The sequence below is a fragment of the Sinocyclocheilus rhinocerous genome, unplaced genomic scaffold, assembly GCF_001515625.1.
Source record: "Sinocyclocheilus rhinocerous isolate Xijiao unplaced genomic scaffold, SAMN03320098_v1.1 scaffold3, whole genome shotgun sequence".
In the NCBI taxonomy this organism is placed as follows: Eukaryota; Metazoa; Chordata; class Actinopteri; order Cypriniformes; family Cyprinidae; genus Sinocyclocheilus; species Sinocyclocheilus rhinocerous.
The window spans coordinates 692,394-710,824 of record NW_015658759.1 but is presented as its reverse complement, the minus strand read 5'-3'; the positions used below and the strand labels follow the sequence as shown (position 1 = coordinate 710,824).

Genomic DNA, 18,431 nt, shown 5'->3' with positions numbered 1-18,431 from the left:
ATTCGTCTCGTCTCGTTTTCGTCACGTAATAAAGGTTCGTTGACGATGATATTTAGTCATAATTTTCATTGACGAAAGCAACACTACTTCTTCGTAAATTCAAAAGAACATTTTACCTTTTGAAGCCAGTTGGTAAAATGTCCACTTGTCAATAAAAAACAGATTTCTGCCTGAGGCATTGCAGGAAGACTCCATCTTTCTCTCGCTTCCTCTCTCTTTCTCCTGTACTCCTGAAGGTATTTAGAGGACACTCCAATGGACAAAAAAATAAATAAATAAAATCATGTAGCTAGAGAGTCTCTTAACTAAATCGGTTAAGTTACAGTACAAGACTGTCATTTTAATTTTATTTTGTTTAATTAATTTAAAAAATAATATGATGATTTCATTCAATTACCTCATTAGCATTCTTAAATCATTATTCAATTACATGAAGATAAAACTTTTTGTCATGTCCAGTCAATGCTTTCACTTTATTATTACCACATTATTGTAATGTCTTTTGATCATCTTCATTTGGGGGCTTTTCTCTGCAAATACTGATATACACGATAAATTTGATGAGTTAATTGCCATATCATATCATTAATTTGATTAAAATCTTTCATTCATTAACAACATATGGTATGATGCACTAAAATCATCAATAAACATCTACTTCCTGTGGAGCAACAACCGTGCAATTAACTTGTCCAAACATGTTGCTGCCAAGGTATTTACATACATAAATACATATATTTATGTATGTATCCTTTGATGTGCTACAGATCAAGCATGTGATGCACTGATACTGGTTACAGAATCATCCATTAAAACTTGTTGACAGTAGCACGCTGCTGTTAATTAATAGTGAAAAAGCATCCTGTTGGAAATGAACGGAGCAAAAACTTGATAAGATGATGAGGCAAAGGACGATAATGAAACGTCATAATGTGCACGAAATGTTCTATTTCTGTAAATCTCTGGCAGACACAGACACATGCACACAAAGACTGAGGAAGGGATGAGGCACAAGGTCAGCCAAACTGCAGCCTGCCCGGAGCAGACGGGGCTCAAGCGCCTTGCTCAAGGCTCAATGGAGGACGGTTGTACGGCGTAGTCTTTCAGAATCACTCTTCAAAATGAAAGTTGTTCAATGATTCTTAGATTAAGTGAAGAACCCTCATATCAAGAATCCTTTTTCAGTGTATACGGGGTTCTTGAGGCGAGATGGTTCTTTATTATTGGTTTTTGAGCCAATGAAAACATGTATTGCTCAGAGGTTCTCTTTCAGAGCTCGAGAGACTTAATGGAATTCACAGATGTTCTTTACTGTATCAGATGTTTCTCTGAAGGCGCTGCTTAGGGTATACAAAAGGACTTAAAAAGTCAATAGTTGACATACAGTGAAATTACAGAGCTAAATTTGGTAACTGCAGTTTTTGATGACTGTAACCACTGTAACCAACAGTCAGTACGTTTACATGGACAACAATACTCCGATTTTAATACAATTAAGACAATACTCTGGTTAAGAATCTACCCTTTAAACAGATATTTTTGATTACCTTAATCCGGTTAAAGTCATAAGAAACACCCAAAACTGTACATGGCATCATCACGAAGACGAACTATATGTTTATACGTGAAATTTCGGAGGGGACGTCAGATGGCGTCGCGTGGTGACGTAATGACGTGTGCCATTAATCCAACTATGTACTATAACATGTAAAACAGGAACATGAAAGGAATATTCTAAAAGCAACTCATGTAAACACCATAATCATAATATTGGCTTATTTAGAATAAGGTAAATAATTAGATTACTGATGTCCATGTAAACGTAGTCAGTGTGTCTGGTCAGGTTGTGTGCAATGGGATTTATATATTTTTTCAAATAAAGACAAAGTAGCACTAATTTTACATACAGCACACAGTAAATATGATAATAATATGACAGCAGTAAATGGTACAGGAAATTATGCAGCATAGTTTGAAATCAAGGGTTTAAAGTTTGTCAATCAAGTACACACATTTTATGCAGTCTACAAATGCACACCTCAGAGGATCTCAGCTGAATTTAACAAAGTTTGCAAGGTTAGTGAAATTAGTTTATTAGACATTCAAAGACTTGAAATTAAATGCATATTCGCTGAATGCTGACAATAGATGTGAAAGTATTATAGTGTTTGTCTTTCTTTCACTAATAATAGAAAAGCAAATGCTAAAATACGTTTTCGTATACCTTGTACTTTGTTTAAAAGTTCTGTGTAATAATTTATTAGCCGGAACTGTTAAACAAAGACAGGAAACTAATGAAGACAGAGAACAGGAGCTCTGTGCGCTCAAGCGCTGGCGTTTTCAGCGCTGTCAAAATAAAAGTCCCATGAAAATATAAATACATAACATAAAAATATAAAAATATTAAGCAGCACAGCCATTTTCAACTGTGATCATTCTAAGAAATGTTTCTTGAGCCCCAAATCAGCATATTAAAATTATTTATGAAAGATCATGTGACACTGAAGAAAAATCAGCTTTATTACTTTACCATGACAAGAATAAATGATATTTGAAAATACATTGAAATAGAAAAGTTATTTAAAATTGCAACAATACTTCTCAATATTGCAGTTTTTACTGTATTTTTGAGCAAACAAATGCAGCCGTGGTGAGCATAAGATAAGAATTTAGACTGGAAGATAGATAGATTTAACTGGAACAGTTTAAGAGTGTAGGATCTCACCGAATTCCTTTGTTTCTCAACCTGATTTAAAAAAAAGGAAGAAAGAAAAAAATATGAAGCATGTACATGTACTGACATACAGTTTGTTAAGAGTAAAGTGAGAAATACAATCCTGCCTGAACAGACAGAGTATGGAAGTGAATCATAAGGGGTGATCAGTCCCACACACAGCTACTGTGGCCTAGTGCTTTGAACAGCTACACATTTCTGCATCTAATCCTACGCCAGGCAGTCTTTGATCATGAGATGACTGCTAGACCATTATGACCAAACATGGGCATTCTCTAAAGTCTATAAAACAGCACCTGAAACAAATAAAGATACAGCATCTACATTTCAATGTGAAATGTCAAGCATTAAAAAAAGCATATTTAGCTGTGCCCTGGTGCATGCTGACACACTGAGCTGTGAAACCTATCTATCTATCTATCTATCTATCTATCTATCTGTTTTTAAAGAAGTCTCTTATTCTCACCAAGACTCAATTTATTTGTTTAAACATACAGAAAAAAAAGTCAAATTGTAAATGATTATAATTTTAAATAACCCTTTTCTCTTTTAATATATTTAAAAAATATTCCTGTGATGGCAAAACCAAATTTTCAGCCGCCATTACTTCAGTCTTCAGTGTCACATGACTAGTGGTGAACCGATATTGTTTTTTTTGACAGCCGATGCCAATATCTTAGAGAGCATGGTGGCCGATGGCCAATATAAAGCCAATATTACTTCTATATTACTATATGTAACTTTCCTGTTTGGACCTTCATATATATCTATACCTTCATATATATGTATATCTAAACAGTATATATACACACACACACATATACAGTGGGTACAGAAAAGAATATGTTTGTTTTTTTTAATTCTGACAAGTTGGTGTTATATTTCTTTGGATGGTATAAGTGTTATAAGTTGTATAAAACAAAAACTGTGTCCGTTTTTATTTCAGGCTGCAAAGCAACAAAATGTGATTATTTTAAAGGGGGGTCATTCTTTTCTATACCCGCGGTATAATTTTTATTTATTTGAATATTTAAGAAATGTGAAATTTGAAAATGAATTAAAAAATTTTATGTGTAAAATAAATGTACTTTAGATGACAACTTGATTGATTGATTTTTTTTATCCTATTACAGTATTTTTCACAAATAAAGAAATATTTAAAAATATATAACTAAAAAGGAAGTAAACACTGTAACCAACAGGGCACTCAATAAGCTGAGCAGTAGTTTGTGTGCATTGAGTATCATATATATATATGTGTGTGTATGTGTGCATGCAACAGTTCTTTCTGGTTCTCGAATCTGATTGGCTGAGAGCCTTTTCCAGGAGTGCGATATTCTAGTGATAACAGAGGTCCAACCATTTCATCGTTTGTATCACTCCACTTGGAGCATTTCACACTTTCTTTGGATGGTATAAGTGTTATAAGTTGTATAAAAAAAAAACTGTGTCCGTTTTTATTTCAGGCTGCAAAGCAACAAAATGTGATTATTTTAAAGGGGGGTCATTCTTTTCTATACCCGCGGTATAATTTTTATTTATTTGAATATTTAAGAAATGTGAAATTTGAAAATGAATTAAAAAATTGTATGTGTAAAATAAATGTACTTTAGATGACAACTTGATTGATTGATTTTTTTGATCCTATTACAGTATTTTTCACAAATAAAGAAATATTTAAAAATATATAACTAAAAAGGAAGTAAACACTGTAACCAACAGGGCACTCAATAAGCTGAGCAGTAGTTTGTGTGCATTGAGTATCATATATATATATGTGTGTGTATGTGTGCATGCAACAGTTCTTTCTGGTTCTCGAATCTGATTGGCTGAGAGCCTTTTCCAGGAGTGCGATATTCTAGTGATAACAGAGGTCCAACCATTTCATCGTTTGTATCACTCCACTTGGAGCATTTCACACAGCGAGTATCATGACACCCAAATCCACTATAATTTTTATAAATAATACAGTTTTTGTGTCACGGATGTAGTTTTAAGAGTTTTTTAGGTGAGAATGTAGTTGTTTAGACTTCAGACTTTTTTATGAGTCAGCAGTAAAGATTTTATATTGAAAGAGACTGAAACAGGGTTGTAAACAAGGAAGAAATTTTTACTTTCAACAACACCTTGTAAGACGCAACCAACAGATGCACTGAGCGGCGCTGTCATCGGAAATCACCCTTAACAGATGAAAGGACAGTAAGACAAAGGACATTCAAACTAATGTTTTATTGTGAATATGAGATTGAGCTGAAGAATGAATGCTGTATCAGATGCAGGAAATCACACTCGCTCAACATTCCTTCGCTACTAGTTCTAATGAGACGTTTTCGAATTAGTAACGGAGGCTTGGGCTCAGCTGTTAAACTGTCAACTTGAGATTTTAATCCGTGGCGGAAGAAGGTAGTTCCGCACAAAAGAGGCTTTTTAAAGACAATCCGTAGTTGTTTCTCATGTATTTACACACTCGTGTCGTCTAAATGTTGTATGAACGCAATATCACACTCATAGCCTTGTGATATGGCTGTATATCGGCACGGAAAACCCGGAAAATTCTGTGTTTGGCGGGGAAGCGTTGTCTCATGAAACCCGGAAAATTCCGTGTTTGGCGGGGAAAGAGATCATATATGTGTATATATATATATAATATAATATATATATTAATAAAAAAATAAAGCCAAAGTAACACTCATTTTACATACGACAATATGACAATGGGCAAATGGATAAAGCACAGCATAATTCGAAATCACAAGTTTAAAGTTTGTCGATCGTGTGTCTCCAGTGAAGCTGAACTCTCCTCCTGTTCGCATTCAATTCCCACGGACCGACCGTCACACAGAGTACACGCGATCATGCAGGATACAAATGCACACTTCACAAGATCTCAGTTATATTCACAGCTAGATTTGTTCAAATTATACAAATGAGTATTTGCTAAATGCTGACAGTGAACGAGACAGTATTATAATGTTTGCCTTTCCATTACTTATAATATAAAAGCAATCGTTATAATATTTTTGGTTACCTTTTAATTCCTTTGTTTAACAGTTCTATGTGATTATTAGATTATTAGACAGACTTCTTTCCAAAGTGTGAGAGAATGTGAGCGCTGTGTGCTCAGGCACTTCCGTTCTCAGTGCCGTCAAAATAAAAGTCTGGTGCGACATCAAAATAAAAGACCCACCTCGAACACATCGGCCAAACAGAAAAACAGCCAATGCCGATATTTGAAAAATGCCAAATATCGGCCGATATATATTAGGTGGTTTTTATTTATATGCTGTTTATTGTTGATGATCGCATTGTTTTTTATATGCATATGCATACATACAAGATCGCTCGTTTCTGCATCTTCCTCGCATGTGTTTTTAATTGGCACATTCTAGACTCATTCAGGAAATGCGTATTAGCGCCCCCGTGCATATAACAGCGAGAATGCGGAAACCCAGAAAATTCTGTTTGGCGGGGAAGCATTGTCTCATGAAACCCGGAAAATTCTGTGTTTGGCGGGGAAAGAGCTAATCAATGCAATCAATAATTGTTAATGCATCCTTGATCAAATTATAAATTTTTATCAAAAAAAAAATTCTTACTAACCCCACACTTTTGAATAGTAGTTTATATAGCAGTGACTTATTGTTTTGAAAGGCAGCTCAAGCTGATGCATATAAGAAAGATCAGATTTAACATATTAACATAATCTCTCAAACTCTTATTGCCCGTCTTCATAATTCAGTCTCTCACCCTCACACACAAAGAAAAGCCTCTGGCCCAAGACAAAACCGAAAAACAGTAGGAATTATGAGGTTAACATTTCACTCTAAATGAATTAGCCTGTGTGTCTACTTCACTATACAATATTCATAAAGTTAGTGTCGCACAAAACGCAGAAGGCTGCTGAACAGAGAATCTAAACTTAGCCCTTAAAAGCTGCTTTCAAAGGTTTTTTTTAGTTGTTTCACCCGTTCTTCTCCCAAATAGACTGTCATTTCCCGTGAAGGCAGCACTAAGAGGGAAAATGACCTCATTCGGTCCTGAATGCAGCCACCAATCTCCATGTTAGCCGATTGTCCTTTACAACCCACGGGAAAGAAGCGACGAGAAGAATAGGAAGAAAGAAAATAAGTGAGGATGAGAGAGACATGTTGGTGGTCTGCCAGGGAGAGGGATCCTTTGTATAGACCCTCTCTTCTGATAAACCCTGAAGAAAGAAAGATAGAGAAAGAAAATAAAAGAACGGGAAAGAGAAAGAGATGAGGGGAAAGGAAGGTTCACATATAGAGGCACTGCGGAGATTAAAAGAACAGGGGACAGACTGAAACTTGACAAAGGTCTGAAAGCTTTATCTTCTAAGAAAAGACCTGTAAAGCTCCATCTGATCCTATAGTTCAACGCACTACTTACAGTATGGAAGCTTTCCTGTAACTTGATTTGAAGCGACACTGACTTGGCTAAAGATTTGTTATCCAGTCTCCCAATGACATTAACCGAATGTAAATTAATTTCTTATTTCATATCTTTGTAAGCCAAGTCCATCTATAATAGCATCTAAGAACTGCAGTGAGTCACTGTGGTACAGCCCAAAATACGTAGGTGGCCATTAAGGCGCTACTGTTAGAAGAGTGAAGGATTTATCATACAGTATTGAGTGATGGCAGATCGTTTGTCCACTGTGTGCCATTCCGGAGTCTTTTAAAGCATCTTAAATTACATTCTAGCTTAGGTCCGCCATTGTAACTTTATTTTGGTGTCTGCTTGAAGTGCAGCAATACATCACACAAAATAATGAAGGACAAGTTTTTTTTTTTTGGCTTATACAGGACTTTCACTTAAGCTGTAGTGATCCCTCCTTGGGGGCATTTGGGAATGTAGGAACACAGGTAAAGTATAAACAAGAGCTGGAACAGTATTTCAAAATGACACAGAATGCTGTTCTAAGCTAAATAAAAACTGACATCTTAATGACACAATCACATCCAAACCTTTTGAAAGGTAGCTACATCATTATTTGAAGAAGTATTAAGGGGTCCTATTATACCCTTTTACAAAATCTTGATTTGGATTTGGGGTGTACTAAAATAGGTTTTCATGCTTGATTGTTCCAAAAACGCATTATTTTTCACATATCTAACATTATTGCAGCACCTCTCTTCCAAGTCTGTCTCAAACGCTGTTTAGTTCCTGTTTCGATGAAACCTCTCCTTCCCAAACACGAAATGTGCTCTGATTAGTTAGCTGGCCCAGTGCATTGTGATTGGCGAACCGCTTAAGAGCGTGTTCCAGAAATGTCACGCCCCTTCCCATAACTGCGAGTTTCATCTGCTCAGCTGTAAATATTAACGATGGTGTCAATTTTGCCTTAATAATTCAAGTCTGTTTCACACCCTGAGAATGTTTACGAACAAAAGGATCTTTGCAAGCACATATAAAGGGGTTTTGCAAACCAGGATGGAAGAAGCAGCATCTCTTTGCCATGGTGACAACATGCTGGGGGATTATTTAAATGAGTGACAGTGTGATTTCACAATATCCAGACGAAGCGCACTGTAGCCCAGAAGAGCCGTTTGTTGTAGTTCTTGAAAAGTATTTTCTGTTAAAGAGAATATCTCTTTTCAGAGTGGACTTTGAGCTTTGTAACCTTGTAGATCTTTTTTATGCTCAAACAGCAACTAACTAAAGGTTGAAAAAGAGAAAAAGCATATTAGGACATTTGAAAAATTAACTAATGGGACCTACATAATGTTTTTGCTAAAATTACACAAATAAATTACATCAAACAAAAAGCAGCTGCTTTGTTGTTGTTTTTAAAGTTTTTTTAAACATATATTTTTGTCATTTTTACTATTACATATTTTATTTCAAATATTTCTTTTTTATACTAGGACACAAAAAACTATGTGACATAAACCGATCCAGTGCAGAGAGTTTTATTGTGGCTGACATCATCAAAGAGTGACATCAGCAAAGTGTCTTATAAGCTTGTTAGAGATGAGTTGGCTTTTACCCTTCAAGTGGGTTTTTCTGTGAGTTACTGTGTTTTTTATAGGCACTAATTTGGCACAGCTGGTGACATCATATGATCTAATGTGCCAGTGCAACCTCAATCTATTGTTAAATGAATAACAAGAAAATTTGAGAGTATGTGGGAGATGGATAAGCGAAAAAGGAAGGACTGTGTGTCTGTACACGTCCGCCTGTAAGTGTATGTTACATATTTAATTTATGTCAGCCCCTCTATTTTGTTCTTTTCTCCGATAATGCACCTCTCTAATACAGATGGGATAAAAGCAGCTTCAATGGGGCAGAAAACAGCTTTAGTGTTTAATTCGCCTGGCTCTCTTTCCTTCTTTTCCTCCAGTTTTCTTTCTCTCTCTTTCTCTCTGCCCTCTCATATAGACCCTAAACGCATATGCCCAGACCTCATTCTAGAAACTGAACATGTGAACCACATAAAGCAGCTCATCGAATATTCAGTCCTGCCCCCTCAGTGTGCATTAGGGCCTGTGTGTTAGTGCTCCCTGCCCTTTCTTTCCCATATGAGAGGCGGAAGCATGGTTAAAAAGATGCATCCCAGCACCTTCATTTTTAATAACATGAGAACGAAAATCTGGGTTCATAGTGAAGCGAAGCATCCTCCAGGACCCCCACTTACACACTCTCAAAACACACTCATGCACCCCCCAGAGTACACAGCAAAAAGACATGCAGTTGAACTTGATCAAAGCAGGCCAAGAAACACAGCGGTACAAGAGAGAAAGGATGTATAATACTACAGAGATAAAGGCCATTTTGAAACATTTTAAAGGGATAGTTCACCCAAATATTAAAGTTCTGGAATTATTTTTAAGTCGCTCCAAACCTAAAAGCTGTCATTTTTTTCAATGGATCACAAAAAGACACATTTTGAAGAATCTTTACACGATTCTGTCCAACTCCTACTTGTTCAAGTCTCTCCTTTTGTGTTTCATGACAAAAAAGATGACTAATATAACAGGTGCTGCAGTTAGAGATCAACCGATAATCGGGATGGGTCTATCTACAAATAGTGCTTAATAATAGTTGATAATATTACTGTACATCCACTTGTGGTATACTCCTGACAGTATAGTAAAATTATACTCTTTACTTAATTTTCATACAATTTGTGATTTGGCAAGACAATCATGTTGTGTAGAAAATCAGTCCTGTGGTAACCATCTTGTATGCAAAAGTTACAATTTAGAATGCCAAATGTTAACAGGTGCTGCAGTTAGAGATCAACCGATAATCGGGATGGGTCTATCTACAAATAGTGCTTAATAATAGTTGATAATATTACTGTACATCCACTTGTGGTATACTCCTGACAGTATAGTAAAATTATACTCTTTACTTAATTTTCATACAATTTGTGATTTGGCAAGACAATCATGTTGTGTAGAAAATCAGTCCTGTGGTAACCATCTTGTATGCAAAAGTTACAATTTAGAATGCCAAATGTTAACATGTTCTATGGTACTTTGAAATCAATTAAATATGTCTAACACTACATTGTAACATTAAACTTAACACAGTTAACACATTTACCTAATTTGACAGTGAAGCAGTTTCATTCTGTTCAGTCTAATCAGAAAGGCTGAAACCAAACACATCACAACAGAGGTTATTTATATAAATAATTAAAAAAGTGCTGAGAAAAGGCTTACTTCATTTGTTTGCAAATACCATTTGAATTGAATTGAACTGTAACCGTTTATTATCATTATATGTAGCAGATTTGGATCAGTGCATATTAGAGTTCATGATGGTTATGACTCTGGGAAAGAAACTTTCCTTGAATCTATATGTCCTTTTTTTAATGGACCAGTAGCGCCTGCCCAAGGGCAGCAGGTCAAAATTTTACTATTAAAAGCAAGAATATGCAAGAAAATTAATACGTGCCTATGTACACTTCCACTTTTTTTTAAAGAAATGTATACTTCTATTCAGCAAAGATGCATCGAACTCATCAAAAGTGACAGTAAAACATTTATAATGTCACAAAAGATTACCATTTCAAATAAATGCTGAAATGCTGTTCTTTTTGAGCTTTCTATTAATAAAAGAATCCTGGAAAAATTCTAAGCACAATAACCATTTTCAACTGTGATAAGAAATGTTTCTTGAGCACCAAATTAACATTTCAGAATGTGACACTGAAGGCTGAAAATTCAGCTTTGCCATCACAATCTTACTGACTCCTTATTAAATGTGAAAAGGATCAGACAGTATAATTGTGATATTTTCCATCTTTCTGTTTCTGTTTATTTCAGACTTGGAAATGCATTGTGCTTAACGTGTTATTGCACAGCCAATATAGCCAGCCAAAAGGAACTCTGGGAGATGATTTAAAGAAGGGATGAGAAGTGTTATGGGAAACAGCAAGCAGGGGGCCTCTTAATGTTTGAGTTTCATTCACATCAGCCCCAGCATTTGACTACCTAAGCAGTGCTTCCCTCCTGAAGAGTCTCTTCAATTATTACCCTCCAAGCTCTACAGCAGCACCGGGGCCTAATGTGTCAAAAAACGAAGTCGGAGGATGTAGCTCAGAGGAAATTAGATAATGATAAATCTGAACCTTATGAATTCTAAGCACCTTTCAATATATACTTGCCATCACAAATAACTTGTCATACATACAATGAGAGCATAAGAAGACAGTAAAACAAAAATATAAAGCAGCACGTAATCATAGAAAACTAAACGCACATTGCGTAAGAATTAAAACTTTAAAAACACTGTCTGGTTAAAGTGAGAAATAGTTCCTAACCATGAGCTTTGACAAAGTAGCACAATCCACTTACTTTGTAGTTGTATTTCATCACTGTTAAAAGAGATTGTGTGTTCATCTAAAATTATCAAATCACTATTTGGAAGGATAGTTTGAAGTGAACTCAGCCAGATGATGCAACAGGATGACATGGTCGCCTACAAGAAGTTTTTTGAAGTTTCTACAGTTCATGTGGATGAACACTGTGTAGTAATAGCCTAACAGTCAAATTTATCAGTTTGATAATGTATTAAAACATCATCAGATTGATGTTTAATGTAAAAATGAAAACAGCATCAATGAATCGATTTGCAATCATAAACTTTCTTCGATGCTAAACTGTCAGCTTTGTCACTAACCCGGCCACAGGTTTCTGTCACACCCACACAACTGCAACCGATTTTGCTATAAACACAGCTCATTGCCAACTTTGCAGAAACAAACAGACAGACAGAGGGACAGTGACAGGAAGACTGGCAATCCGTCAGGCTTTATCTGATGCAGATGGCATGCTGATAAAGAAAATCTGTCAGGTATCTGAATTGTGTCTCGTTTAATGCCACACAGCTAGACAATCCAAAACATGACATTGAATATTTGAAATCAAGCTTTCTGTTTAGGCCTTGATGCCAGATATGATGAAATATTCAGAGGTGGGTTGCTGTAAATGTCTAGGCAAAGTAGACAACAAATAAAGCGCATACCGCCAGCAAGAGAGGAATGCATGCTTACCTTTTCGGCCATTGTCATGGCAGAGCCACCATGGATTCCCAGTATGGGCATGGAAGTCTGAGAGGAAACAAAGTCCAGCATCTGTGCCACAGCTTCCTGGTCCGTGCCGTCTCCATAGACCAGCCCGTGCAGTCTCTGTCGGGACATGAGCTCACACAGGTGTGTAAGCATGCTTCCTGGGTCCGTCTGGTTCACCTGGATGCTGAGAACAGTCACATCCAAAGGCGCACCTATCCCACGAGCCGGACGCAGGGCTGATTCGGATACGGTGGGGGTCTGGCCCAATATCACAGCTACACTCAGGGACGGAGGCTTCTCTGCAGCCTGCGACCAACCCAGCAAAGCCCATAAGACCATCAACCAGACTACAGCTCCCATCATTCCTGGCTTCAGCCCCTGTCAAGATGAGACATTTTAAAAGGATGCAAAACACAGTCAGTCTTACCAAATCATGCTTACTAGATCCAAACTAGACCAAAATCAGATAACACACAGACATAAATTACATCTGACCTATTACTTTGCACGCAATGATTCAGTGGAGGGGGACTGGAAATGAATCGGAAGCGAATCTCTGTTCAACTACTCAATCATTTCAAGTCAATACTTTTCTATTAGTCTAAACAGTTCAATAGAACAGTGGTTCACTTATTAGCAATTAACTCTGATGTACAGTCTTGCAATATGTCAGTGTGGTTACATTTAAACGGCCCGTCTAATTGATAGGACTCTTCAATAGTTTATTACGATTCTAGGCGGAATGTGATGCCTGAATGATTCCAGATGGCTAGTGTGTCTGTCTCTTAAATTATAGTAATAATTGATGAAACCATGCACTAACTGGAGTGCATTATAATTTCATGAGTGAAGAACAGCTTACACATGGTTAAATTTAAGTGCACTGATGTCAGCGGTTCAAAGATGGTTCAATCTCAAGAGATTGTAAAAGTCAACCTCAGTATGGAAGAAACTGTACTCATTGCTTAAAGGAATAGTTCACTCAAAATTGGTCATCATTACTCACCCCCATATCATTGCAATTCCACCTGACTTTCTTGTGTTCCGTGGAACGGAGCAAAAGGAGATGTAGTCTGCTACAGGAGCTCTATTCCATACAACATAGTGTACTCGACAACTCAATCGGCACCTACCCGTTCATTTTCGCTGTATGGAAAACAGCAGTGTGAACATACTTCAAAACATCTCCTTTTATGTTACTCAGAAGAAAAATCATACAGATTTGGAATGACTAAAGGGTGGGTGAATGACTGACAATATTCCTTGAAACATATATATCGATTGTTGTCCTGTTCATTTGGCTCCTTTTATCAAGGTAGAGATACTTTGCTATCAAACATGCTTTGATAGCAAGACTGATCGAATTCACGCTGAACTTTCAGTCTCAGAAATGTCACTGGATACACCTGCTTCATCCCTGGAGTTTAGTCATCAGTCATATTTGCACCTCCATTTAATTCACCGACTACCCTGGGCCACAGCCAATAACCACAGAAACAGTACTCAGATAATGTTGAGAATTATGTTATAACAAAAATATATGCACTAGTACAGTAAAATATCCTGTTTCTTGTTAAACTCTGGTTGAGAATGTCATTGGTAACACACAAACAGGACATATAAACAGCAGCATCATAAAATTGTGTCAGTTTGTCTCTTAATATACTGTATGTGCCAGGGCATGTAATTTAAAATCAATACTCATCATGACATAAAAATCAATAAAATGAAATCAACCCCACAGTCTCCACAGCTTGAATTTTGGGAGTTTGTTTTGGGTGCTCAGCAATGAACGATGTGATAAGAATGTGCTGCCATCAGCTACAGCAGATACTACCATTTTATATCACCAGTCCTCAACAAAGGACAAAGCTTAATGCAGAAGCTCATACTGTAAGTGCACAGCTTAACAGAAAATGTCCTACACTGGAATATTACACTGAATATATTGCAAATACTTCTATATGGGAAGTTGAAAAATAATATGGGCATGAACGTTTTCAACATCAGCACTTTTGGACAAAACTTATATTTAAAGGGGTCCTATTATGCTCTTTTACAATGTCTTGATTTTGTTTAGGGGGTGTACTAGAGCAGGTTCGCATATTAGATTGTTCGAAAAACACATTATTTTTCACATATTTTACATTATTACAACATCTCTCTCCCCAGTCTGGCATGAACGACTCTAATAGTTCCTGTATCAAATGAAGGCCCGCCTTCTGAAATACGAAATGTGCTGTGATTGGTTAGCTGGGCCAGTGTGTGTTGTGATTGGCAGCACTCCGGCGCCTGGTCGTGAAATATCATGCCCCTTACCATAGCCACCTGCAGCTTCAGTGTAAATATTGCGTCAATATCAAATCCTTTGAGCTTTGTAACTTTGCAGATCTTTTTTATGCTCAAACAGCAAAATGACAGACTAACTAAAGTTGAAAAAGTGAAAAAGCATAATAGGACCCCTTTAAATAAGATCTATTTATCTAAAACAACACATATAATAATATAAAGAAAAATTGTTATATTTAGATATTTGACGTGTGTGTGTGTGTGTGTGTGTATACACAAACACACACACACACACGCACACACACACACAGACAATTGATTATTATTGATATTTAATAATAGTTTTAATAACAACATTGATATAGCAATGCATGAACAGAAGAAAAGTGGATGACTACCACCTGATGTATTATATAATTCCTCCTACAATGTCATTTTTGAATAACTGAAGCAAAGACTTTTTAAATACTTGACAAATTAATAATTTATTGATGCGTTTTCAATTGTTGGCAAACATAGGAGATAGTAAGAGGGTTTCGCTTCTGACAGCTAAAACATTCAGCTGTATTGTGAAGCATACTAATTAGTGCCAATCACATAATTGCATAATTGCTTTCTTGATGGTTGCACTGGCAGTTTGTGAGGGTACAAAAGTGGTACATGCCTCAATGACCACATTAGAGATTCCAGAGACAGGCTGTTGTGCTCTGTTGCCCCTGTAACTTTCTCATTTAGCATACTTGCTAACGTCCATAATTTGCATACTCACCGAACTACCCCAGCAAAGCAACCATGCCCTTAAGTCTAACCCGGAGTAGCACTCAGCGTTTGCAAACGTAGAGCATCACTCTACATCTCGTTCTGCATGTGCATCTGTCAGATTTGTTGGATACAAGTAAACGGTGTGTAATGTTTTCAGTCACATTAGACATCACCTTCACTCTAAGCTTGCAGGATACAACAGAAGAGAAGCCAAGGTTCAAAATAAAGACAATTAGTTTCGCTCACATACAAAACCAGGCTCATGGCTTTTTATGCATCAAAATTTAAGCAACGCTACCAGACACGTCTTGCCAATAGGAGTGTTTGTATGAGTAAGGTTTGAATATATGTCTGAAAGTACCAACCACAGTTTTGATGGTCTGTCACAGCCCATATTTCATAATTCAGAACCACAACGTAAAGTGCCAAGTGCAGATTGGCTCCTCTGTTAGCAGAATATCACCGCTGAGATCACTTCTCTTCGCAGGCGAATGGGGAGGTTGTGGGTGGATTTCTGAGTTTGACTGTGTGGAAAGTTGGAGGGGTCAATAGTTACGAGTACTCTCAAAATAAGCACCTGCACTAGGTCCTCTTCCTCCATCCATCTCTTCTTCTGACCAGCATGTACACTCATATATTCTTCTCTTTAATGTCCAAAACATATTCTACCTAAGTAAATGAATGCAGACACTTCTAGCTTTGCAAGCTTATGAAATGTGTGGAAAACTATGGTATTATAGCCTATAGTCTTATAAAGTCTCTCAGGTCAACTGTTGTGGTGAAGCAACAGTTTGAAGAAAATCTTGCTATGGAAGTTTAAAGTCAGTATGCTTTATTGCAACTTTCATTTTAAATGAAAGTTTACAGCAACTTTCATTTTAATTGTCAGAAATTCTGAAGGTAACTCCATTGCCCCCTTGAGTCCTGAGGTGTTTTACCACCATAAGAGCACACAAGTATGTTCAACAGGGCAGTGCATTAGCCAAACACTCATGTATGTGTTCGCGTATTTTGATTAAATTATGCTTCTGGCCTAAGGCGTCACACTGGCCCAATATAGCAAATGTAAGAATACATTGCTGTATATCTGTGTGTTCAGTTAAGGTCATTTTATCAATATGTGTATAAGTATCTCTATACATGAATGTGTGGGTAGGGACTCGGAGGGGGTGGTTTTGAAATATTTCAGCTTCTAAAATTGTATCCTCCATTGCAGGAAAGACTATTTCAGGCCTGGTCCTGTAAGCAAGAGGAAAACATCAAAAATGTGCTTGGACAACGTGACTGCACCCAAATCTGCAAGTCCCTCATTCCTCTTTTAGACTGAACCCGCGAAACAACGGCGCCCCCTGTCGGATCTCCCTGTCAGCCGCTTCACACATATTACTAAACGTTCAATTTTTAAATCGTATCTTACCTTGCGTGTCACGAGGTGTCAGTGAAGAAGACTCGCCGTGGTTGAAATGTGCCATCTGTGAAACTGACCGATATCTTGTGAATGTTATCCACGAAGATTTCCTCACAGAGAAGGCGCGTTTGTCGGCGCATTTTTTTCAGACCTTCGGCGAACCACCTTGACAGGAGCTTAAGTATTCAATGTTCTGGGAAAAAAAGTCAACCAAAATCCTTACACCAGGTCAGCAAAAATGACAGAGCTCATTATTTAGTGTATTTCTATAACTTCTCGCTCGTGTTCAGTAGTCTATGAGAGAAAAGCCACACCAAAAGGCTTCGCGAGTGGGCTCGCGGGCAAACTGATCTGCGTGGAAGCGTAACGGTTCCCCCGCACGGAACCAATAACCTCAGAGGCTGACTACAACATAAACGTGTTTTAAAGAACACAGTGAGCTTCGAGAGTGTAGTCAGTGATTAAAAGGTGTGTGTTTAAATAACGGCCGGTGTGGTATTCCCCTCACGCGCGCTCGGGGTTTGTCTCTATGTAGGGCGCTCGCTCGCGCAGCAGGTGTTGCGCATCAAGGCGGTTGAAATAATTTCTCCCGTCACAAAAATAAGCCGACGATTTCGTCAACGGGAAGCTCCAACGACTCCCATTTGGCTGAGAGAGCGAACCCACATTTGGTAAGGACAATAATACGTGAATAATACGTTCTTTGATGTTTTATTGAAAGTAAAAAGAGAACAACTCACCTAATATCCTCGTTATACATTTCCAATATACCAATCAGGAAATTAAGCCGTGTCCTCAGTCTTCATCGTATAACCTTGATCTTTCTTTATAAACAAATCCGTCAAGTTCAGCGCTCTTAACGGCGTAATTCCACCAGTGTCCTTGTGCTTACCGTGTCCATTCCTTACAGAGATTAACCAGAAAAAGGAAAGGGAAAAAACGTTCAGTGATTCAGTCGACATACACCAACCACATGGATTTTTCACCTTAATATTTCTGTATTTTTTTTCTGAGTCTCGAGCGCTTTCCGCGGTGGAGCTTGTGGAACAGGTCCGCGTGCCGCCTCCGAGGGGGATTCCGTCAATATAGCATCCTTTCGGAGAAAACAACAGTAACACGCCGTATTCAGTCGTTAAAATGTCGATAACGGGGATGAGATCTATTTTGGATACAGATTCCTCTGCGACACCATCGACTGAACTCGAGACATCATGGCAAACTGTCGAGCGCATGTACGCTCCTTAACATCTTAGCGCGGATCTGAGACTGTACTTGCCAATGCCTCCTACGCGCTCCGCGCCAAATTCAACTCAATTCTCTTACCTTGCCACCTATAATTAAACACAAACGTACGTTTCATAAGGCTATGTATACGGATTTGATACCTGTCTATGCAAACAGACTAGTCTTATCGCTTATCTATTTGAGGAAAACATTTGGTTATGAGGTGCGTTCATATTTCCATCCAACTTTACAGACCATTGCTCTCAGACGCACACTCCATGAATCGAGTAGATGTTAGATTGAGTCTCTCTCTCTCTCTCTCTCTCCATCACACACATGAATACAGTCAAATGATAATGAGCGCCATTAACAGTCCCTGCGCACGGTGGGCGCGTCAAAACTGTGGAAAATTCTCAACCACACGAAGCCTCCGTAAACAAGCCATTTTCCCGCTCGATGTTGTAAACCCATGT

At 37.6% G+C, this 18,431-nt stretch overlaps 1 protein-coding gene across 1 annotated transcript in view; it reads right to left on the bottom strand.

Moving 5' to 3' along the window:
- Positions 1-17,247, bottom strand: part of LOC107722958 (glutamate receptor ionotropic, NMDA 2A-like) — a 110,514-nt gene extending 93,267 nt beyond the window's left edge. Inside the window, 2 exon segments of the mRNA XM_016531456.1 lie at positions 12,258-12,653; positions 16,744-17,247. Of these exon segments, the coding sequence (XP_016386942.1) occupies positions 12,258-12,638 (381 nt within the window). The 5' untranslated portion in view covers positions 12,639-12,653; positions 16,744-17,247.
- Positions 17,248-18,431: the final 1,184 nt, after the last annotated feature.